The 20,000-nt window shown below is 36.5% G+C and overlaps 2 protein-coding genes across 6 annotated transcripts in view; both read right to left on the bottom strand.

Moving 5' to 3' along the window:
• LOC106873196 (dual specificity tyrosine-phosphorylation-regulated kinase 1A) overlaps window positions 1-14,768 on the bottom strand; it is a 400,225-nt gene extending 385,457 nt beyond the window's left edge. For both annotated transcript variants that reach the window (XR_016241997.1, XM_089352809.1), the window contains exon 1: window positions 14,662-14,768. The gene's annotated coding sequence lies outside the window, so the exon portion shown is untranslated. The remainder of the gene's footprint in view (window positions 1-14,661) is intronic.
• Window positions 14,687-20,000, bottom strand: part of LOC106877962 (uncharacterized) — a 547,541-nt gene continuing 542,227 nt past the window's right edge. For 2 of the 4 annotated variants that reach the window (XM_089352821.1, XM_089352826.1), the window contains one exon: window positions 14,689-14,768. Coding sequence is in view for 1 of the 4 variants with exons in the window: in XM_089352826.1 (XP_089208952.1) it covers window positions 14,754-14,768 (15 nt within the window). In the remaining 3 variants the exon portion in view is untranslated. Of the gene's footprint in view, window positions 14,769-20,000 lie in introns of all 4 variants that reach the window. The other 2 variants (XM_089352819.1, XR_016242002.1) reach the window with 2 other exon arrangements.

The following is a 20,000-nucleotide window of genomic DNA, read 5'->3' as shown; positions in this document are numbered from 1 at the left end:
AATTATGTGAATTCTAGGGGAAGAGACAGCAGTACCAGCATACGTATATGTGTACACGAGTGAGTGTACAAACGAAAGAAAATAGCACCAACCTATTTGATGGAGTTACATATATTTAATAACACCGATCTCAACACTACATTTCATCCCTCCGGGATCGATAAAATGTCGCACCAGTCAAGTATAGAGGTTAATATTTAATATTTCGAGAAGGCAGCGAGCTGACAGAATTGTTAACACGAATGGCAAAATGCTTAGCGGCATTTTGTCCGTCTTTATGTTCTGAGTTCAAATTCTGCCGCGATCAATTTTGTCTTCCTTCCCTCCAGAGGTCGATGAAATAAGTACCAGTTGAGTACTGGCGACAATGACATCGACTTACTCTCCTCTATCGAGATTGTAGGTTTTGTGCCAAAACCTGAAGCCAATATTTAAAATCTAGGCTTTGTATTAAATAGAGAGGAATGACTTATGAAAATTGAATTTCTGAACAATGATTATTCTAGTGTTTGAAAGAGAATCTGAAGAAATTTTCCCAAGACAAAATATATAAATAATGAAGCGCAGATATAACGGTGAGTATAAGAAAGCCATGCTGACTGAAGGTTTTAATGCGTAATCCGTGAGTACTTTTGGAAGAAGCCATAAAGCTTAAGATGACCTGATTTCCGTTCTCATTTCCAAACTGGGAATTGTAAATGCAGAGGCAAAAGTGTCCACGTGCCCAACGCTCTCCAGCAATTAAAGATATTGTTCCGTTTCCGAATGAATTGCAAGTCCATATTCGAATACATTACAAGATCGGTATGTTTATTACAGCAAAAAGTATTTCGCTCTTTGTAGACGGAGGCTATTAGAAACTGAAACCTGTGGAAGAGTAAGAGAAAACACACGCACACGCACACGCACACGCACACACACACACACACATGCATACACACACGTGTATATATGTAAGAATGTATATATATATGTATGTATGTGTGTGTGTATATATAATCCCCCTCTCTGTATATGTGTGTGTATGTATGTATATATATGTATATGTAAATATATGAGTCTGTACATTTGTATAATATATATATATATATATATATATATATATATATAAGTATTGTATTATATTATATACATACATACATACATACATACAAGATAAAGATATCATTTACGTGTACCTAGGACGCACGTTCGAAGCCGTGTATATGACCACAATAGAAAGCAAATTGCTATCGAGACATGAACATGCGATACACACCACGTGTAGACGATACACACATCTTAATGGATGCACCGGAAGAATGAAGAAATTGAAGGAAGAATTAAAAAAAAAGAAAATGAAACAGCTTAATACAAAAAGAAATATAAAAATATTAAAAAAAAAAATCAGCATCTAAAACAATAAACACAAATCTCCTAGTAATACAATCATTCCATTTCTAGATGGAAACATTCAGATAGACAATAACAGATACGTCACGTCTACACGAAAGACACAAAAAACTACCTATACTTAGACAGAGACAGTGAACATCTTCATAGATACAAAATGTCAGTAGTGAAATCGCTACATAGTAAAACATTTAGATTGTCCTGCACAGACGAATTATTACATAAAGAAATTTCCATAGAATAAAACAAACGCTAATCAGCAATGGTATTAAAAAATAATCAAAATAAAATATCGAATAGACTAACTCATAGAGCAGTTCAGTAACAAATATAACGAAATGATTGCATCACATACACTACACTTATTAAAAATAAATAAACGAAGGATAAACTGTATTACATGAATCAAAATGCAAACTCATTTAATAATAGATGAGAATATCACCAACCTTATAAAGCAGAATATATAATGCATTACATTAAACTATAGACTAACATTAATAACAAAATGCACAGATATTTCATTCTACTTTAAGCACAAGGCCTGAAATATTAGGAGAAAGAGTAAGTTGATTCCATCAATACCAGTTCTCAATTAGTACTTGTTTTATCGACAGTGAAAAGATGAAGGCAAAGGCGACCTCGGCAGAATTTGAAAAAAAAAAAAAAAAAAAAAATAATTAAAGCACAAATATTGAAATTACAAACTTAACTAATAAAAAGCACCAGCTTGTATAATACTATTGCCTCTAAGGCGAAGAGTGATGAATACAATCGCAGAGTAGAGTAGGGTTCAAAATCTCTGAGAGATTTGAATTTCGTCCCGGTTAGATCATAAAAGATGTTTAATATACTCACTCAAACACATATATACACACACACACACACACACACACACACACACACACACACACACACACACACATATATATATATATATATACACACACACGTGCTGACGTCATGAGAACTTAGAAACTTCTTTGAGAACATGAAATAATTCAGCAGATAAAACTACAAAAAATCCCTTCTACTATAAACAAAGCCTGAAATTTGGGTAAAGTGATTCCATCGACCCCAGTGTTCGATTGGTACATATTTTATCGATCTCGAAAGGATGAAAACTAAAATGGACCTCTGCGGAATTTGAGCTCAGAATGTAAAGACGGATGAAATACTGCTAAGCATTTTGTCCGGCGACCTAACGATTCTGCTAGCTCGGTGCCTTTTAAAAATCTTTTAAAATTCTTATGACATCGAAAACACACAATTCTCATCAGAAAGAATAAAGTTAATGAATAAATGGATCAAAGAATTCTAAGAAATACTTTGTTCCAATAGTAGACTACTAACTATTTTTATAGATGTGAGATCAATTGCTGAGGGCATCCTTCGACCGTTTCTGTCCAAAGGGGTTTTAAAACCTATTATTTACATGCTATTATTGCTTTATAGCTTTATCTGCTCCGTGCTTCACCGTTTCAAAAAAAGATATATATAGGCGTGACAGTGTGGTAAGAAGCTTGCTTCCCAACATAGTTCCTTCAAGGCGGTGCTCCAGTATGACCGCAGTTAAATGACAAAAACAAGTAAAAGAATAAAAGTATAAAAAGGAATATGTATTTCTATCTTTTACCATTTTCCCCTTTATTTGTGTATGAGTTTATAACTGTTAGATTCGTACAGTAAAATTACCGAGTCCAGCATTAACTAATCATGACTTTAATGGTTTTAGCTGCTGATGGGACTCATGTTGAAGTGAGTTATTTCCTAGTATATAATTTTCTACTCTAGGCACAAGGCCTAAACTTTTTGGGGAAAGAGCCAGTCGATTAGATTGACCCCAGTACGCAACTGGTATTTAATTTAGATTTGATCAGTTTGGGCCATGTCATGAAGTTTGGACGCAGTATACTTTTCGAAATATGATTTGAAATTCTAGTCGTCATCATCTATTCACATGAAAAAATTAAAAATTATCGCAGGATTGAACTGCTCTTTAAAGTAATTTTTGGACTGCTTTTCATTTTTATTACGTATTTTTCCATGTTGTCTCGACGTCCAGTGGAAAATTACTGGGTTTCTATTATGGACGATGGCACTTGTATTTAATATGTCGTATTGTCAGCTTCTCTTAGAAAATTGTAGAGGTTTGCTAATAACAAAAAGTGTGTTCTGTAAGTGATAACTTCTATTGGTTGAGACTGTGATACAATTGCATGCATACACCACTCCTTTGGCAAACCACCGTTTAATTTCCTCATTAATTTAACCACAAGGGAATATAGAAAGCGGACAAGTAGCCAAGAAATTGACAGTTCAGCTGCTGTAACCAATTCAATGTTATGTCAATCATCATGACACCTCACATTTGAAATGACCTTATGCACCTAGTTATGAGTAGGTAAGTGCACAAACTCAGAAGAAAGAAAACAAAAACACAGCTCACCCAGTGTAAGCATCACTGTAGCTACATCAATAGATCATATCATCCAATGGAGGAATTTTCTGATAAGTTTTCTGATCATAAAATGTTAAGTATTTGATCTGACCATTCGATAACTGACAGACTGAATCGTCGATTTATGCATTGTTTAATGAAATCTGATGGTGAAGCTTAAACTGTTATTACTGTTGGTCATAGACTCAATGTACGATCGATCTATGATGAATGCATTCCAGTTGTGGCCTTCCATATTTTTTTTTATATCTGTCACATGTCTGTCACCTGTCTATCTAATGTGTCCATACTTTATTTAAGACCACGAGTACGATCTGAGGAAGATTTGACTACTATTTCTACAAGGTTGAGGATCAAGTTGAAGCTTTCTTATTGGTTCTTAAAGCGTAAGTGAAATATATAGAATGTTCAGCGGTATAGAGGGCCTTAGGGTAGCGAGCAGGCAGGCTCTGGGTCGATGTAATCGACTAGCCCCTACCTACAAAATTTCAGGCTTTGTGTCTATAATAGAAAGAATTATCATAAAGTATCTATAGGAGTGGCTGTATGGTAAGTAGCTTGCTTACGAACCACATAGTTCCCGGTTCAGTCCCACTGCATGGCACCTTGCGCAAGTCTTCAACTATAGCCTCAGGCCGACCAAAGTCTTGTGAGTGGATTTGGCAGACGGAAACTGAAAGAAGCCCATCGTACATATATATATATATATATATATATATATATATATATATATGTATGTATGTGTGTGTGTCTGTGTTTGTCTCCCCAACATCGCTTGACAACCGATGCTGTTGTGTTTACGTCCCCGTAACTTAGCGGTTCGGCAAAAGAGACCGATAGAATAAGTACTAGGCTGGGGTCGATTTGCTCGACTAAAGGCGGTGCTCCAGCATGGCCACAGTCAAATGACTGAAACCAGTAAAAGAGTAAAAAGAGTAAGTAGTTAGGTTATAAGTACTGAACAGAATTAAACAATTGTAAATCTCGTTGATTCCTATCACAGAATCTTGCTACCACACAGGTTTTCAATTACATACAAAAGAAATGAGTTATGTAGATAACCTGTACTAAATAAGTAAGCGAACATTCTAGGGAACCTCTCTGTGGTAGTATAACCAGTTAGAAATAGTCTTCAAAATGGAAGCAAATGTTGGATAAAGTAATACTGGATACATTGTGTGAAAAAAGACGGGATGTCCTGAGCTAACCGGGGGTTAAATTGTTGAACGAAAATGAGGAAAAGAAATATTCTGTTGTAAAAGCGTTACATACGCGGTATTGTCTAATAGCAGTTCATTGTGAACATAAACCTGCAATAAGTACTCCTACCGTATTTCTTCTTCTTCTTCTTCTTCTTCTTCTTCTTCTTCTTCTTCTTCTTCTTCTTCTTCTTCTTCTTCTTCTTCTTCTTCTTCTCCAACATGTCCAACCACCGAAAAATTAGGTGCAACTGTTTATGTCACGTCCGTTTGCTTGCTTGATCGATTGAGTATCCACTCTGGTTTCTCAAAATTTACTGAAGCTTGGAAGCCCGAGCTTTTTTTTTTAGACACACGCGCGCACACACACACACACACACACACACACACACACACACACACACACACACACACACACACACACACACACACACACACAGAGAAATGAATAATTAGTAAGCAAAAAGAAAAACTGCTTCTCTTGTTTTCGTGTTACTTCCTTAGCAAGTTACTTGGTTATTTATTGAGCAATATGCAGGCGTTAAGATAACTCCACAGAAAAACATCTATACACATGGCTAAATGACTTTAGTTGTGGCTATAATGGTCAGCAGTGGCAAATATACGCTGACTACATATGTAAAAGAAAAACAATTCCCTTTACTTCTATCAGCCAACTATTCGGTAAATAAGTGTACTGGTAGAACCGTTAGAACACTCGGCAAAACACATTGTAATAAATTGCTACAGCTTTTTACAAATTTGAGCTCAAACCCCTCGGTGGGATTCGAACTTAGTATTTGAAAAATTTGAACCCTTCCAGTGATGAAAAATATCTACTCGATCAAAATTAAAGAACAAGTATTGGAGATGAATTTGTCTATATGAACGGTTCTAAAAGGGGAAGATTCCCGCCACCGCCATCAGCAAATATTAGTGAAATATATTTGAACCTTTCCCCTCTTTATCAACTCCTTTGAACACGTTTGATTATGCCCATATACGTGGCACTCTGTTGGTTACGACGACGAGGGTTCCAGTTGATCCGATCAACGGAACAGCCTGTTCGTGAAATTAACGTGCAAGTGGCTGAGCACTCCATAGACACGTGTAGTCTTAATGTAGTTCTCGAGGAGATTCAGCGTGACACAGAGTGTGACAAGGCTGGCCCCTTTGAAATACAGGTAGAAGAGAAACAAGAAGAAAGAGTGAGAGAAAGTTGTGGTGAAGGAGTACAGCAGGGTTCGCCACTACACCCTGCCGGAGCCTCATGGAGCTTTAGGTGTTTTCGCTCAATAAACACTCACAACGCCCGGTCTGGGAATCGAAATCGCGATCCTATGACTGCGATCCCGCTGCCCTAACCACTGGGCCATTGCGCCTCCACATTATACCCATAGAAAACACAAAAATGGTCGGCTACATTGTTTTGTGTTTACAGCCGAAAATAACAATATTTCTGCCAATAGCAAGTCGTGTACACAAAACCATATGGCCCACCGCTTTTGCATTTTACAGGGGTATGGCCAAACCAAGAAGCCGCTCGCTAAGTCGTATTCGTGGATTGAAAGGGTCAAGGAGATTTTTGCATTCATATAATTTGTCGTTCTTCAACATAATGTTTGACAAGTTTAAAAAGTTGGAAACCATCTTTCCTTAACTAAATATGGCAATCTGCCCGCTCCTTTTCGATCCTCACAACTCCCCAACTCCCGCCACCTAGTTAGAGAAACAATGGACTATGTCCTCTAAAATATGTAGGCTTGTCCCACTATTAGAAATCAATATTGGGTCAAATATTTCCTTCGGAATGTGTGGTGCGTGATATTAATTGTGGTCCTGATGTTTTGCTTCTGACTGTCACGCAGCAACCAAATTAAATTTTTGTTTCTTATCTGATGTATTAAAAGAATGTTGGAGGCGCAATGGCCCAGTGGTTAGCGCAGCGGACTCGCGGTCATCGGATCGCGGTTTCGATTCCCAGACCGGGCGTTGTGAGTGTTTATTGAGCGAAAACACCTAAAAGCTTCACGAGGCTCCGGCAGGGGATGGTGACGAACCCTGCTGTACTCTTCCACTACAACTTTCTCTCACTCTTACTTCCTGTTTCTGTTTTACCTGTAATTCAAGTGGTCAGCCTTGTCACACTGTGTCACGCTGAATATCCCTGAGAACTACGTTAAGGGTACACGTGTCTGTGGAGTGCTCAGCCACTTGAACGTTAATTTCACGAGCAGGCTGTTCCGTTTATCGGATCAACTGAACCCTTCTCGTCGTAAGCGACGGAGTGCCAACAACAACAATAAAAGAGTGTTGTTGGCCAAGTGGCTAGGATGGTGAACAACCATTTGCGGGAGCGGCAGTTCGTTCTCTGCCATCAGTATTACCTTGTGTTCGTAGCTTAGGTTACTTGATTTACAAATGGAAGATTCACAAATGAAAGGAAATGATCCAACAAGCTGTAAATAAGTACTACACGATTGGAACAATACATCACTTTAAGCGGTAGAAGTGCTTTATATATAACTAGTTACCCTTTAACTTGCAGTGTGGTATCCAATTCCTTATGTGGACAGAGAAACAACTTCGGTGTAATCTTCCCTAGAATCGCAACGTCAATTTATAGTATTAAGGGAAATCTATCTTGTGGTTGTATTTTAAGTGAAATCACTCATCAAATATCTGTTTGATATTTCCCCAACTAGAGGTATTGACATATGTGTGATAAACGATGTTCTAAAGCCGATCGCATATGTTATCCTTTTTATAAATGTACAGAAATAACATACCCGTTGAGTTCTAAAATTGGCAAAAGATCACCAAATTTTTAGAAGGTAGAAATCGATTTTATTGATACCAACGCCTGAGAGTTACTATATCTTATTTATCCAGAAGGTTGGCTTAGTTGTGATTTGAACTAAAAAGCAACAAAGCAGTACCTGAGCATTTAATGATTTTGTTAGTCCAGTATTAAAGCATCTTGTGTTTCGTATCTTCTAACTGTTATCAATGTCTATCTATCTATCTATCTATCTATCTATCTATCTATCTATTTATCTATCTATATCTATCTATCTATCTCTCTCTGTTCATCATACTGGTGGCCATGGTGAAAGAATGTGTGTGGTGGACCCGAGCGAAAGGATTAGAGACGAAGACCTACCTCTCTGGCCAATCGCTCATCAACTTTTTCAAGTATCACTTGAAAAGGAAGGTGAGAATAGAGAGGCTGGTTTTGTCTCGTGAAAGTTTCATTAAAAGGTGGGTGAATGTAGCAAAGATGGTGCGTGCGAGTGACGATACCTCTTTGAGCATGATCCTATAAATCGAGAAAAATAAAAAAAGAGAGAGAGAGAGAGCACTTTGCTCTCATGTGTCTATTCCCTGCTGAGGTTACCGTGGTCTTTTCCGTAGGCTTTTCTCTCCATGGATAAGCCTAATGTTACTCCATTTTACACTATTGACATTTTCTGTGATATACGATACCCCCTTTTTTTTGATGCCCCTACCGATCCCCTTTGATCGGATTTTTTAAATTTTTATTTATCTTTTTTTATTTTTAAAGAAAAGCTCTACACTTGTATTTGTCCCCTCTGTGTGCAGCCCTGTGTGGCTAATAAAAGAAAGATATCTATCTATCTATATATCTATCTATCTATCTATTCATTTCGTTCATTTTGTCTTTATACGTATATGTACATGTATGTGCATTTATTTATATTGCGTATTCATATACATTATTTATTGTAGCGTTGAAATAACCCTAAGTTTCTCGAATCTCACTCATAACTTCACGTGATCAGTGACAGTCGCAATATTCAGAGAAGTAATAGAAAGTGATTTCAGTTCAAGAGTAACTAATTGTTCAAAGTAGAGTAGACTGCATTTGGTCGTATATACAGTTTGAAGTAACATTCGTAAAATTAGGTTTGGCGCTTAAATTGAATAAAATTTTATTTTAAATTTATTAAAATGTTATGACACTTCAGTTGCTGACGTGGATACCCCTGTAATCAGCAGTTCTAGATTAATCAAGTCTTCTGCAGAAACTGATAACTTGCAACTCGATTTCTATAGGGACAGAGAAAAAAGAAGGGGTGGGTGGGAGAAAAAGAGATAATAAAAAAGAAAGAAAAGAAACAAAGGGGAGGAGAGTACATTAGAGAGAAAGAAAAATAGTGGAGTTATTATGAAAGAGACAAAGCTTTCAATGAGGAACTGGAAGAGAAGCTGAGTTGTGAAGCTAATCTTTTCTACTCTAAGCACAGGGCCCGAAATTTTGGGGGGAGGAGTGGGCAGTCGATTAGATCGACCCCAGTACGCAACTGACACTTAATTTATCGACCCCGAAAGTATGAAAGGCAAAGTCAACCTCAGCGGAATTTGAACTCAGAACGTAATTAGCAGACGGAATACCGCTAAGCATTTCGCTCGGCGTGCTAACGTTTCTTATTTCTTTACTGCCCACAAGGGGTTACACACAGAGGGGACAAACAAGGATAGACAAACGGATTAAGTCGATTATATCGACCCCAGTGCGTAATTGGTACTTATTTAATCGACCCGAAAGGATGAAAGGCAAAGTCGACCTCGGCGGAATTTGAACTCAGCACATAGCGGTAGACGAAATGCCGCTAATCATTTCGCCCGGCGTGCTAACGTTTCTGCCAGCTCGCCGCCTTTGAATTGTCAAACTGATGATGTGGCTCAGTGGTAACAGCGGAGAACTAGTACCTAATTTCGGCATTGAATGTTACACAAATGTCAGAAGTGGACGCCATTGTATTATGTCAAAGGTGCCATCCGCTCCATCTAAATTCAGGACCAGGTACTGCAATAGCCTAGGATTCAAAAGCCTACATCTCTTCAAAGACCTGTCAATCAAAAAAATTAAGAAACCTACATAATCAGGACGAAGGTGTCTTCAAAAACGAACTAAACATCCTCATCCCCATAATACCGGATAAACCGACGTTCCCACATGAAGTACAGGCGAGGGCAGCGGAATCAAATTCCTTCATATACCAAATGGGCCAACAGCTAGGACAGAGGCACATACAGGAGTGGTAATGTGAACCCTCCCCCAGCCTGAGGAAATCAGACGAAAGATAATCATCAGTAACAATACAAAACTACAGTGGTGCTCCAGCATGACCGCATGACTGAATCAGATCAAAGAATAAAAGAATATATACATACATATATATATATATATATATATATATATATATATATATATATATATATATATATATATATGTGTGTAGATAGATAAATAGATAGATAGATATGTACAGAGAGAAAGAGAGGAAGAGAGAGAAAAGGAGGGAGAGAGAGAGAGAGAGAGAGAGAGAGAGAAAGGAGATCAGTAGAGAGAGAAAGGGTGAGAGAGAGAACGGTAGATAGTTCACGAGATAAATAAATAGGCAGGTACAGATTTTAGACAGCATAACGGGAATACAAATCTGTTTTGCAAGTGGAGTTGAAGGATAAATTAGCCAAAAATCAACCATCAATAATTAATAAAACTTATTTGTATGAGTTTCTAATATGTTTCATATAATTAATTGTTTTTATCAGTATTTTCAAATTAAGCTGTCTTCAAATTACAATAACGAAAGACTTGTCAAATTTTCAAAGAGGTCATATGGCAGCAGCATGATTAACAGGAATCTGTGTATCAGAAACTGATAAGATGTTTGATGATTCTCGAAGAATATTGTTGAAAGTGATTTCTGCATACTCTCCAAGACAAAGAGGGGGAAAAATGCTCGACGAAGAGAAATAGTTGGGGAAAAGAAATCTCATTGAAGAGCAAGGCGGACATCAATACAATTTTATTATCATCAAAAGTGGGAAGGTGACGAGCTGGCAGAATCGTTAGCACGCTGGACGAAATGATTACCGGTATTTCACTCGTTGCTGCGCTCTGATCTCATATTCCGCTGAGGTCGACTTCGTTTTACATCCTTTCGGGGTTGATAAATTACTAGTGAAACACGGGTCGATGTAATCGACTTATCCCTTCGTACAAAATTTCAGGCCTTATGCCTATAGTAGAAAGGTTTATTATCAAAAGGGGGCAAGTTCACAGAATCATTAGTAGGCCGGACAAAATATTTTACGGCATTTGGTCCTTTTTGCCGTTGTGAGTTCAAATTCCACAGAGTTCGACTTTGTTTTTCATTCTTTCGGGGGTCGATAAATTAAGTATCAGTGAAGAACCGGGATCATTGTAATCGACTTGCCTCCTCCCTGAAAATTGCTGACCTTGTGCCAAAATTTGAAGCCATTATTATGAAAAAAGCGGCAAGCTGACAGAACCATTAGCATGCAGGACAAAATGCTTAGCGGCATTTCGCCCGTCTTTACCGTCTGAGTTCAAATTCCATCGAAGTATATTTTGCCTATTATGATTTCAGGGTTGATAAATTAAGTATCAGTCAAGTAATGAGATCGATTTAATCGACTCCCCGTTACATCCTTAAAACCTGCTGGTACTGTACCAAAATTTGAAACCGTTATTATTATTAATAAGGCTGCGGGTCAGTGGAATAGTTAGCGCGTCAGGCGAAATGCTCAGTGGCAGTCTGTCCGTCTTTACGTTCTGAGTGTAAATTCCGCCGAAATCAAGTTTGCTTTTCATCCTTTCGGGGTCGATAAAATAAGTACCACTTTAACACCGGTGTTGATGTTATCGACTTACCTCTTCTCTCGAGTTTGCTGGACTTGTGCCAAATTTTGAAACCATTATTATTATTATTATCATCATCATCATTATTGTTATTATTATTAATGAAAACGATCAGTTTATTTTAAAATGGTATGATAGAAAGTGTCAGATGCCCACAGCCAGTAGACCAAAGTGATGCCAGTTTACTTATCATGCTTCAAGAACATTGCAGAGACATCTCGCAGTTCCAAGAACCATCATGTTTTCTCCTCTTCTGTCTTGTAGCGTGGCGAGCAGGGGCTCAATTACGACCGGGCCTAGCCTACGTGGAGCCTTGGATTTTTGAAAGCGCCAGACACTCGCCTTTTTGCTTCCTTCTCCTGTTAATTCGGTGACAGCTTGGAGTTGGGCTTGATTGTCAGAGGCTACGATTTGTGCAGGCCATTGCAGCATTCAATAAGCGAAGGGTACTCAAATCCCTTCACCACCCCAACAATTTGTCAGTTTTGCTTATCATTATTATTAATCATATGCACACAAGAGATTAGACTGTTGGGAAAGAAAAATTCCTAACATCGAGTTACAAGTAATCTTAGATGCCAAGAACCCTTCAAAGGATCCTAGCTGTCCCTAACAACATTGTTTTCTGCAGCTGTAATAAACTGGGTTTTATGCCTATTGTCTCTATCCATCTGTTCAAATCTTTAGGGATAGTTCCTAATGCACCTATAACTACAGGGATTCATTTTACCCACACTTTCCATAGTCTCCGTAATTCAATAGCTAGGTCCTGGTACTTTGCTATTTTCTCTATACCTCTCATTGATTTTTCATCTTTTGGGACAGTAAAGTTAATTATATGGCACTTTCTATTCTCGTTATCTACTACTACTAAATCAGGCCTTCTAGCTTCTATTACACTCCCAATCTGAATGTTAAGGTCCCACACCGTCTTTAATATATATATTTCGAAACACGGAGTAGATGGAACAGGGACAACTGACGAAGGGGTATACTCTTTATGTTGCATGTCCCGTTTCTCTGTTTGCTTTTTTTTTCGTTGTTCGAAAAAAGTTCGTTTTCTGTTTTCGTTTTTATGTTTTCGTTTCTCATTGTACTTAATATTTTTTCTGATGTCCTGTACCCATATATGCATGTTTGTATACATATAGATGTAGTTATGTACATATATGTATGGATACACACACACACACACACACACACACACACACACGCACACACACGCACGCACACACACACACAAACACACACACACACACATATATATATATATATAAGCGGATTATACTCGAAGATTTACGGTACTACACGCACGAACGCATGCGCGCACGCACACACACACACACACACACACACACACACACACACACACACACACGTCTTTAACGAAGGGCTAGCAACTCTTCTCGCAGAAAAAAACTAATATGCTGGTGGAACCGTCTATGAACGTAACAATACGCTATACACCATGGAACGGCAATCAAGGTTTGGGAGAAAAATGCCACACGGAAAAAATAAGTAACAAGTTTCTAAAACTAGACGGCAGAATATCGGTGCTTGTTTCATTTATTCTCTTACTTGTTCCAGTCTTTGGACTACAGTCATACTGGGGCACCACCTTGATGAGTTTACTCGATCAAACTGCACTCAAGATTTGTTTTTAAACATGACCTTGCATTAATTTCTTTTGTATCAATCTGCAAAGTTACAGGGATTTTAACAAATTCTGGCTGTAAAAAAGTGAGACGCAAACTCATAGACAGACAGGTACACATGCATGTACAAATAAACCCATACGCGCTCGCATACATCCTCTCACACATGTATATATATATATATATATATATATATATATATATATATATATATATATATATATATATATACATATATATATATATATATATATATATATATATATATATATATAGGCTTCCTCACAGCCTCCCTCAACTAATTTCATTCACAAGGCATTTATCAGTCAGGTGCTGTAGTAAAGGATACTTGTTCATAGTGGTGTATTGTTGGTGTGACTCCCAAACATCATTATTGGGAAGAGAACCTGTTAATGACGCAGCCATAAAATTGTTTATAAAATTATTGAATTGTTAAAAAAGAATGAACTTATACGCATCTAAAATATAACTTTATTTTTTGCTTGTTTAAATCATTGGACTGATGGAGCACCCTTTAAAAGTTTTATTCGAACAAATAAACCCCAGTACTTTATTTATTTACTTACTAAAGACTGGTGTGGAGGTGCAATGGCCCAGTGGTTAGCGCAGCGGACTCGCGGTCATAGGATCGCGGTTTCGATTCCCAGACCGGGCGTTGTGAGTGTTTATTGAGCGAAAACACCTAAAGCTCCATGAGACTCCGGCAGGGGATGGTGGCGAACCCTTCTGTACTCTTTCACCACAATTTTCTCTCACTCTTACTTCCTGTTTCTGTTGTGCCTGTAATTCAAAGGGTCAGCCTTGTCACACTGTGTCACGCTGAATATCCCCGAGAACTACGTTAAGGGTACACATGTCTGTGGAGTGCTCAGCCACTTGCACGTTAATTTCACGAGCAGGCAGTTCCGTTTATCGGATCAACTGAAACCCTCGACGACGTAAGAGACGGAGTGCCAACAACAAATTAAAGACTGGTACAATTCGTGGGATTGAACCCGAAACTACATGACTGCAAAGTTCTATGAAATATTATTTGTAATACAGAGTTTATTATTTTCTTTTCAGTTTTACGAGTTATTGATAAGAGGAGTTGAATGCCTGCAAGACTTCACAGCTCTAGCATCACGCCTTCATTGTCAGCTTCTGAAAACTTTTTAACCCATTCTCGTAGGTACGACTTTCATTTGAAATTGATCAACATGATCGAACATATATTAATCGCAAGGTTCAATTAATTACATTTATCTATTAAAATTCTTCACTTACCATAATTTCCTGAGCCTACAAAATCATGTCAGTGTTTTCAAACTTCTTTATGGTGAATGGATATTTCAACTCGTCCTCCTCTGTAAATAACAAACAACGAACAATACTGTTAAACAACAACAATAATAAGAATTTTCCTTTCTATCTTTCTTTCTTTCTGTCTTTCTTTCTTTCTTTCTTTCTTTCTTTCTTTCTTTTCTTTATTTCTTTATTTCTTTATTTCTTTCTTTCTTTCTTTCTTTCTTTCTTTCTTTCTTCCTTCCTTCCTTCCTCCCTTCCTTGCTTCCTTCCTTCTTTCTTTTTTCTTTCTTTCTTTCTTTCTTTCTTTCTTTCTTTCTTTCTTTCTTTCTTTCTTTCAGACTCGAAATAGGCTGGTGTTGGTCTGCGTCGGCAAGACTCGTACTATATAAGAAAATCGATAAAAACAGTACAGGGAACTTGTAGCGAGAAGTGGAAAATACAACGTTTCGGACAGTGTCATTCTTCAAGGAAAGTTGAAGGATGAAAAATAAACGAGATAGTAATGTGTAACATCTCCTTAGTTGAAATAGATAAATAAATAAATAAATAAATAAAAAAACTGACTGCAACTTAGACGATGTAAAAATTCGCTCTGTCTCTCTTATTTATTCTCTCCCTTCAACTTTCTCTGAAGAAGGACACTGTCCGAAACGTTGGATTTTCCACTCTTCACCGCAAGTTCACTGTATTCTTTTCATCATCGATTATATATATATATATATATATATATATATATATATATATATATATATATATATATATATATATATATATATATATATATATGTATGTGTGTGTGTGTGTGTGTGTGTGTGTGTGTGTATGTGTGTGTAAATATATGTATATTTATATATGTGTGTGTATATAATACATAATAGATTTCTCTCTCTCGCACTTTTATCTATCTATTTATCTCTCTCTCTCTCTCTCTCTCTCTCTCTCTCTATATATATATATATATATATATATATATATATATATATATAAATACATACATACAAAGCTATATATATATATAGACATAGATAGACATATGCATATATATCTATATATATACATACATACATACATACCTACATACATACCTACATACCTACATACATACATACATACATATATATATATATATATATATATATATATATATATATATATATATATATATATATATATATATATGTATGTATTTACTTCTCCGGAAAAGAGAAAAGAAATTAAGAAGAGAAAGCAGAAAAGAAATAAGCACATAGTGAACTCTTTGACGATGTTTGTTAGTACAGCGACATTCGCTAAGCACACCAGAGAAATAAACAAAATACACAGCCACTCCATCAATCTAGTATGAAAGACAACTGCCTAGTTATTTAACACAATACAAAGTAGATAAATTCAGAAAAAAACCTTCCACATGTTTCCCAAAATTTCAAACACAAAATAACCATCCAAATCAACCTTCTAATAGTAAATTTTGTGAATGTAGTATTAAATCTAATCAAGGGAAAAGACCATCTTAAAGGAGTGGTGTCCAATATAAACACATCTGACACAATTTGAACGATTCTTCTATCGCGCAATTGCTTGTTACTAGAAAAAGGTAACGGTGAGATTTAGTCAAAGGTTTTATAATTTCTTCCGATTTATCAACATATACCAATTTATTGAATGTTTATTTCAGCGCAACAAACTGACAAAATTGATACTGTTGTTATTGTCATTTAATACCAAATCATCTCTCATTAAGCCAACCTAAAATAAATGAAAGCCATTTCAACTGTTATCAACCCACCTCATATTCGGACACAAAGTATTTTCACGTAAAGTTATCCAATATGTCATAGAAAGCGGAGTAACGTAGACTCAGCAACTACCTCGACGGTTGCTTGATAGCTGCAAATGTCAGTTTTATTCGAGAGGCCGCTTTAGTCGAATGACTGTATCCTTTATTTACTACAATATTACTAATACCGCATTACATTCCTTCATCTTAATAAAGGAAATATATGTTTTATTTCACACGATCTTTGCCCTTCCATATTTTCCCATGTTTCCATTCACACATACAGTCTTTTTTCTCTCTTTCATTCTCTCTCTCTCTCTTTCTCTCTCTCTCTCTCTCTCTCTCTCTCTCTCTCTCTCTCTCTCATACATACATGATCGTCAGAAGTATAGGCAAAGTACTCATGCTCTCCGTCAGCAAGAATGTTCTTTATGTTTATGGGTTTGTGTGAAAAACATTAAAGAGCTCAATATAAAGTTGCACTACATATGTGTGTCTATCTATCTATCTATCTATCTATCTATCTATCTATCTATCTATCTATCTATCTATCTGTCTGTCTGTCTGTCTGTCTGTCTGTCTGTCTGTCTGTCTGTCTGTCTGTATGTATGTACGTATGTATGTATGTATGTATGCATGTATATATTTACCTATTATATATATATATATATATATATATATATATATATATATATATATAAATATATATATGCATGTATTTATTAGTGCGTTGTATGTTTGAGTGTGTGTATGCATGTGTGTGTGCGTGGGTGTGTCTGTATGCGTTTATGTACAGGCGCACCTACACACAAGCAGAAGTAACTGAATGGCAATCAGTAATACTATCCCTGCTTGATATCCACTGCCAATTGTGAATATCCATTTGGACCTCTGCATGAAAGTGCAAGATGAATTTTATAGCGCAGTTGTCCAGGCATACATACAGACACGTGTGTGTGTGTGTGTGTGTGTGTCTGTGTGTGCGCGCACCGCGAGGACATATGTGTGTGTGTGTGATATGCATATTATGTGTTTATTATATATATGTGTATCTATGCATGTGTATATGTATGTATGTATATATGTGTGTGTGTACATCTGTATATGTAAGTATTGTATGGCATCTATAATACATCTTTAGTATTAGTGTATTTTGAATTCTCACTCCCCCCCCCATAATGGACTTTGGTCATCGGTCTAATTTATTCTTAATTAGTTATTGAACACTTTTGTTGAATGCTGTGATGTACAGATGTGAATCTACTTTCAGATACGTACATAGACTGGGACTCACCGTGCGTGCACATACACAGGCATACACATACACACTTATACTTAGAAAAATGAACATATATATATATATATATATATCCACATGCACTCGAGCGCGCGCACACAGACACACACACGCGCACACATATATATGTATGTATGTTTATATATATATATATATATATATATATATATATATATATATATATATATATAACCTTGTCTTTTACTTGATTCTGCACTTGTTTGTGATCATGTTGAGGCACCATAAATATATAAAAAGAGAGAGAAAGGGAAAGAGAGGGGAAAGTGGGAGAGAGAGAGAGATAGGGGGTGGGGTAGAGATTTTGTATTTGATTGCAAATCACTAGTTGTAGTTTGTTCTTTAGATTAAGCAGATATCAGTCATCACAATGAAAATGCATTTTGCAGACAAATAAATATAATATATTAATTAGTCACACATGTATATATATATTCTATCGAGAAAAAACAACAACATATGTATATATTAATAAATGTTGTTGAAGGAAGTGCTTGTTGCTTTGTTGTGAAACAATTTTTGTGTTATAATCTCAAGAGAGAACATTCGAGTGTAGCAGCCAATGAATCGTGATGTCAACAATGTTGGATCTTATCAGCCTCCTCGATTCAGATAGAATTATGTGTTCTCTATCAAAATAGATCATCTAGTGGCGCACATTTGGCATCTAATGTTCGAGTGAAATTAAATAACATACCATGAAGCTTATGAATTAATTAATTCTGAGAAATATGAGTAACCTTGCATTTAATTTAGTTGAAGGGTGAATTATATACTACGAAGAACCGAACATGTAAACAGTGAGTCAACCAGCCGGCACAGCGTACAGGCAACTGCTGAGCTGTGAACGGGTGACATTGAGACCGTTATTGGCAGACGATCCTCGACTTACACGTGATTCAGTGAACGTGTGTTTAGTGAACTTGGTGATTTGTTGCAAGGGTTAAACAGTGAAGGGTTCTCAAACTGGGAAATACATCTGTTGCAACAGGCCTGTGCGAGAAAATTGCTTGAGTTACTGCTAATCTATCCAAGATGATCCCCAAACGGGATGAACCTCCATGAAAACAACGGCGATTACATTGCAAAACTGAACGTGCTGTAATCCATGATGATTGTCACCTAATTTTTTTAACTTTTTACTTTTTCCAGTCAGTGGATAACGACCATGCTTGGGTATTGACCTCGAGGGTTGAGTCGAACAAACCGTATCCAGTCCTTATTATTTTCAAGTTTGGTACTTACTCCATCGGTCACTTTTCCTAAACCGATAAGTTACGGTGACGTAAACAAACCAATACCGGTTGTGAAATCTTATGCGAATCACCACAAAGATACGGACATATACAAAAAGATTTCGTACAGTTTCCATCTGCTAGGCATTATTAATCCCGAAGTTATAGCAGAAGAAACTTGTTGAAGTTTCCACGCGGCGGGACGGAATCCGGGAATAAATCTCAAGACCTCACGATTGTAAATCCGTCGCCATAACTACTGAGCCATGTGCTTTCATTCTCTCTCTCTCTCTCTCTCTCTCTCTCTCTCTCTCTCTCTCTATATATATATATATATATATATATATATATATATATATATATATATATATATATATATATATATATATATATATATATATATATAATTATATATACTCTAAATTCAAATAAGTTATCATTATCTATAAAAATTAGTAATAAATTGGCCCGCAAACATAATCCAAATATTCAAAATATATGTTAAAATCAGGGTACAATATGTACCTGTTTGCTTGAAAGAAGAATAAAACTCTCCAAAATCATGTATCTCTCACCATATGTAAATAGGTTTGCTGGCCAGTGTATCATTATTTTGTATAGATAATGAATAATTATTTGAATTTTGACTTTATACTTGCGCACTAATGTTCGTTTGGAAGTCGCGGAGCCTTCAGTTGAACAAACGCGCACGGAAAGGTAAATATATTTTTAAAAAATAGTTTACACAGTGAGTCAAGCTGACGAGCTTTTAGTGTCAATTCGAGAAAGACAGCGAAATCAATTGATCCCGGGATATCTAGCCTCCTGTTTGTAGATTTACAAACTGGAAGAACCGTTTTTCTAAATGTATTTGCTACATTCTCCGTGCGTGTTTACATATAGTGAGAGATACGTGGTTTTGGAGAGTTTTATTCGTCTTTCAAGCAAACAGGTACATATTGTA

Source organism: Octopus bimaculoides, chromosome 5 (assembly GCF_046866305.1).
Source record: "Octopus bimaculoides isolate indiv1 chromosome 5, ASM4686630v1, whole genome shotgun sequence".
Lineage (NCBI taxonomy): Eukaryota > Metazoa > Mollusca > Cephalopoda > Octopoda > Octopodidae > Octopus > Octopus bimaculoides.
The sequence above is the reverse complement of the archived record's forward strand: the minus strand, read 5'-3'. Positions and strand labels throughout refer to the sequence as shown.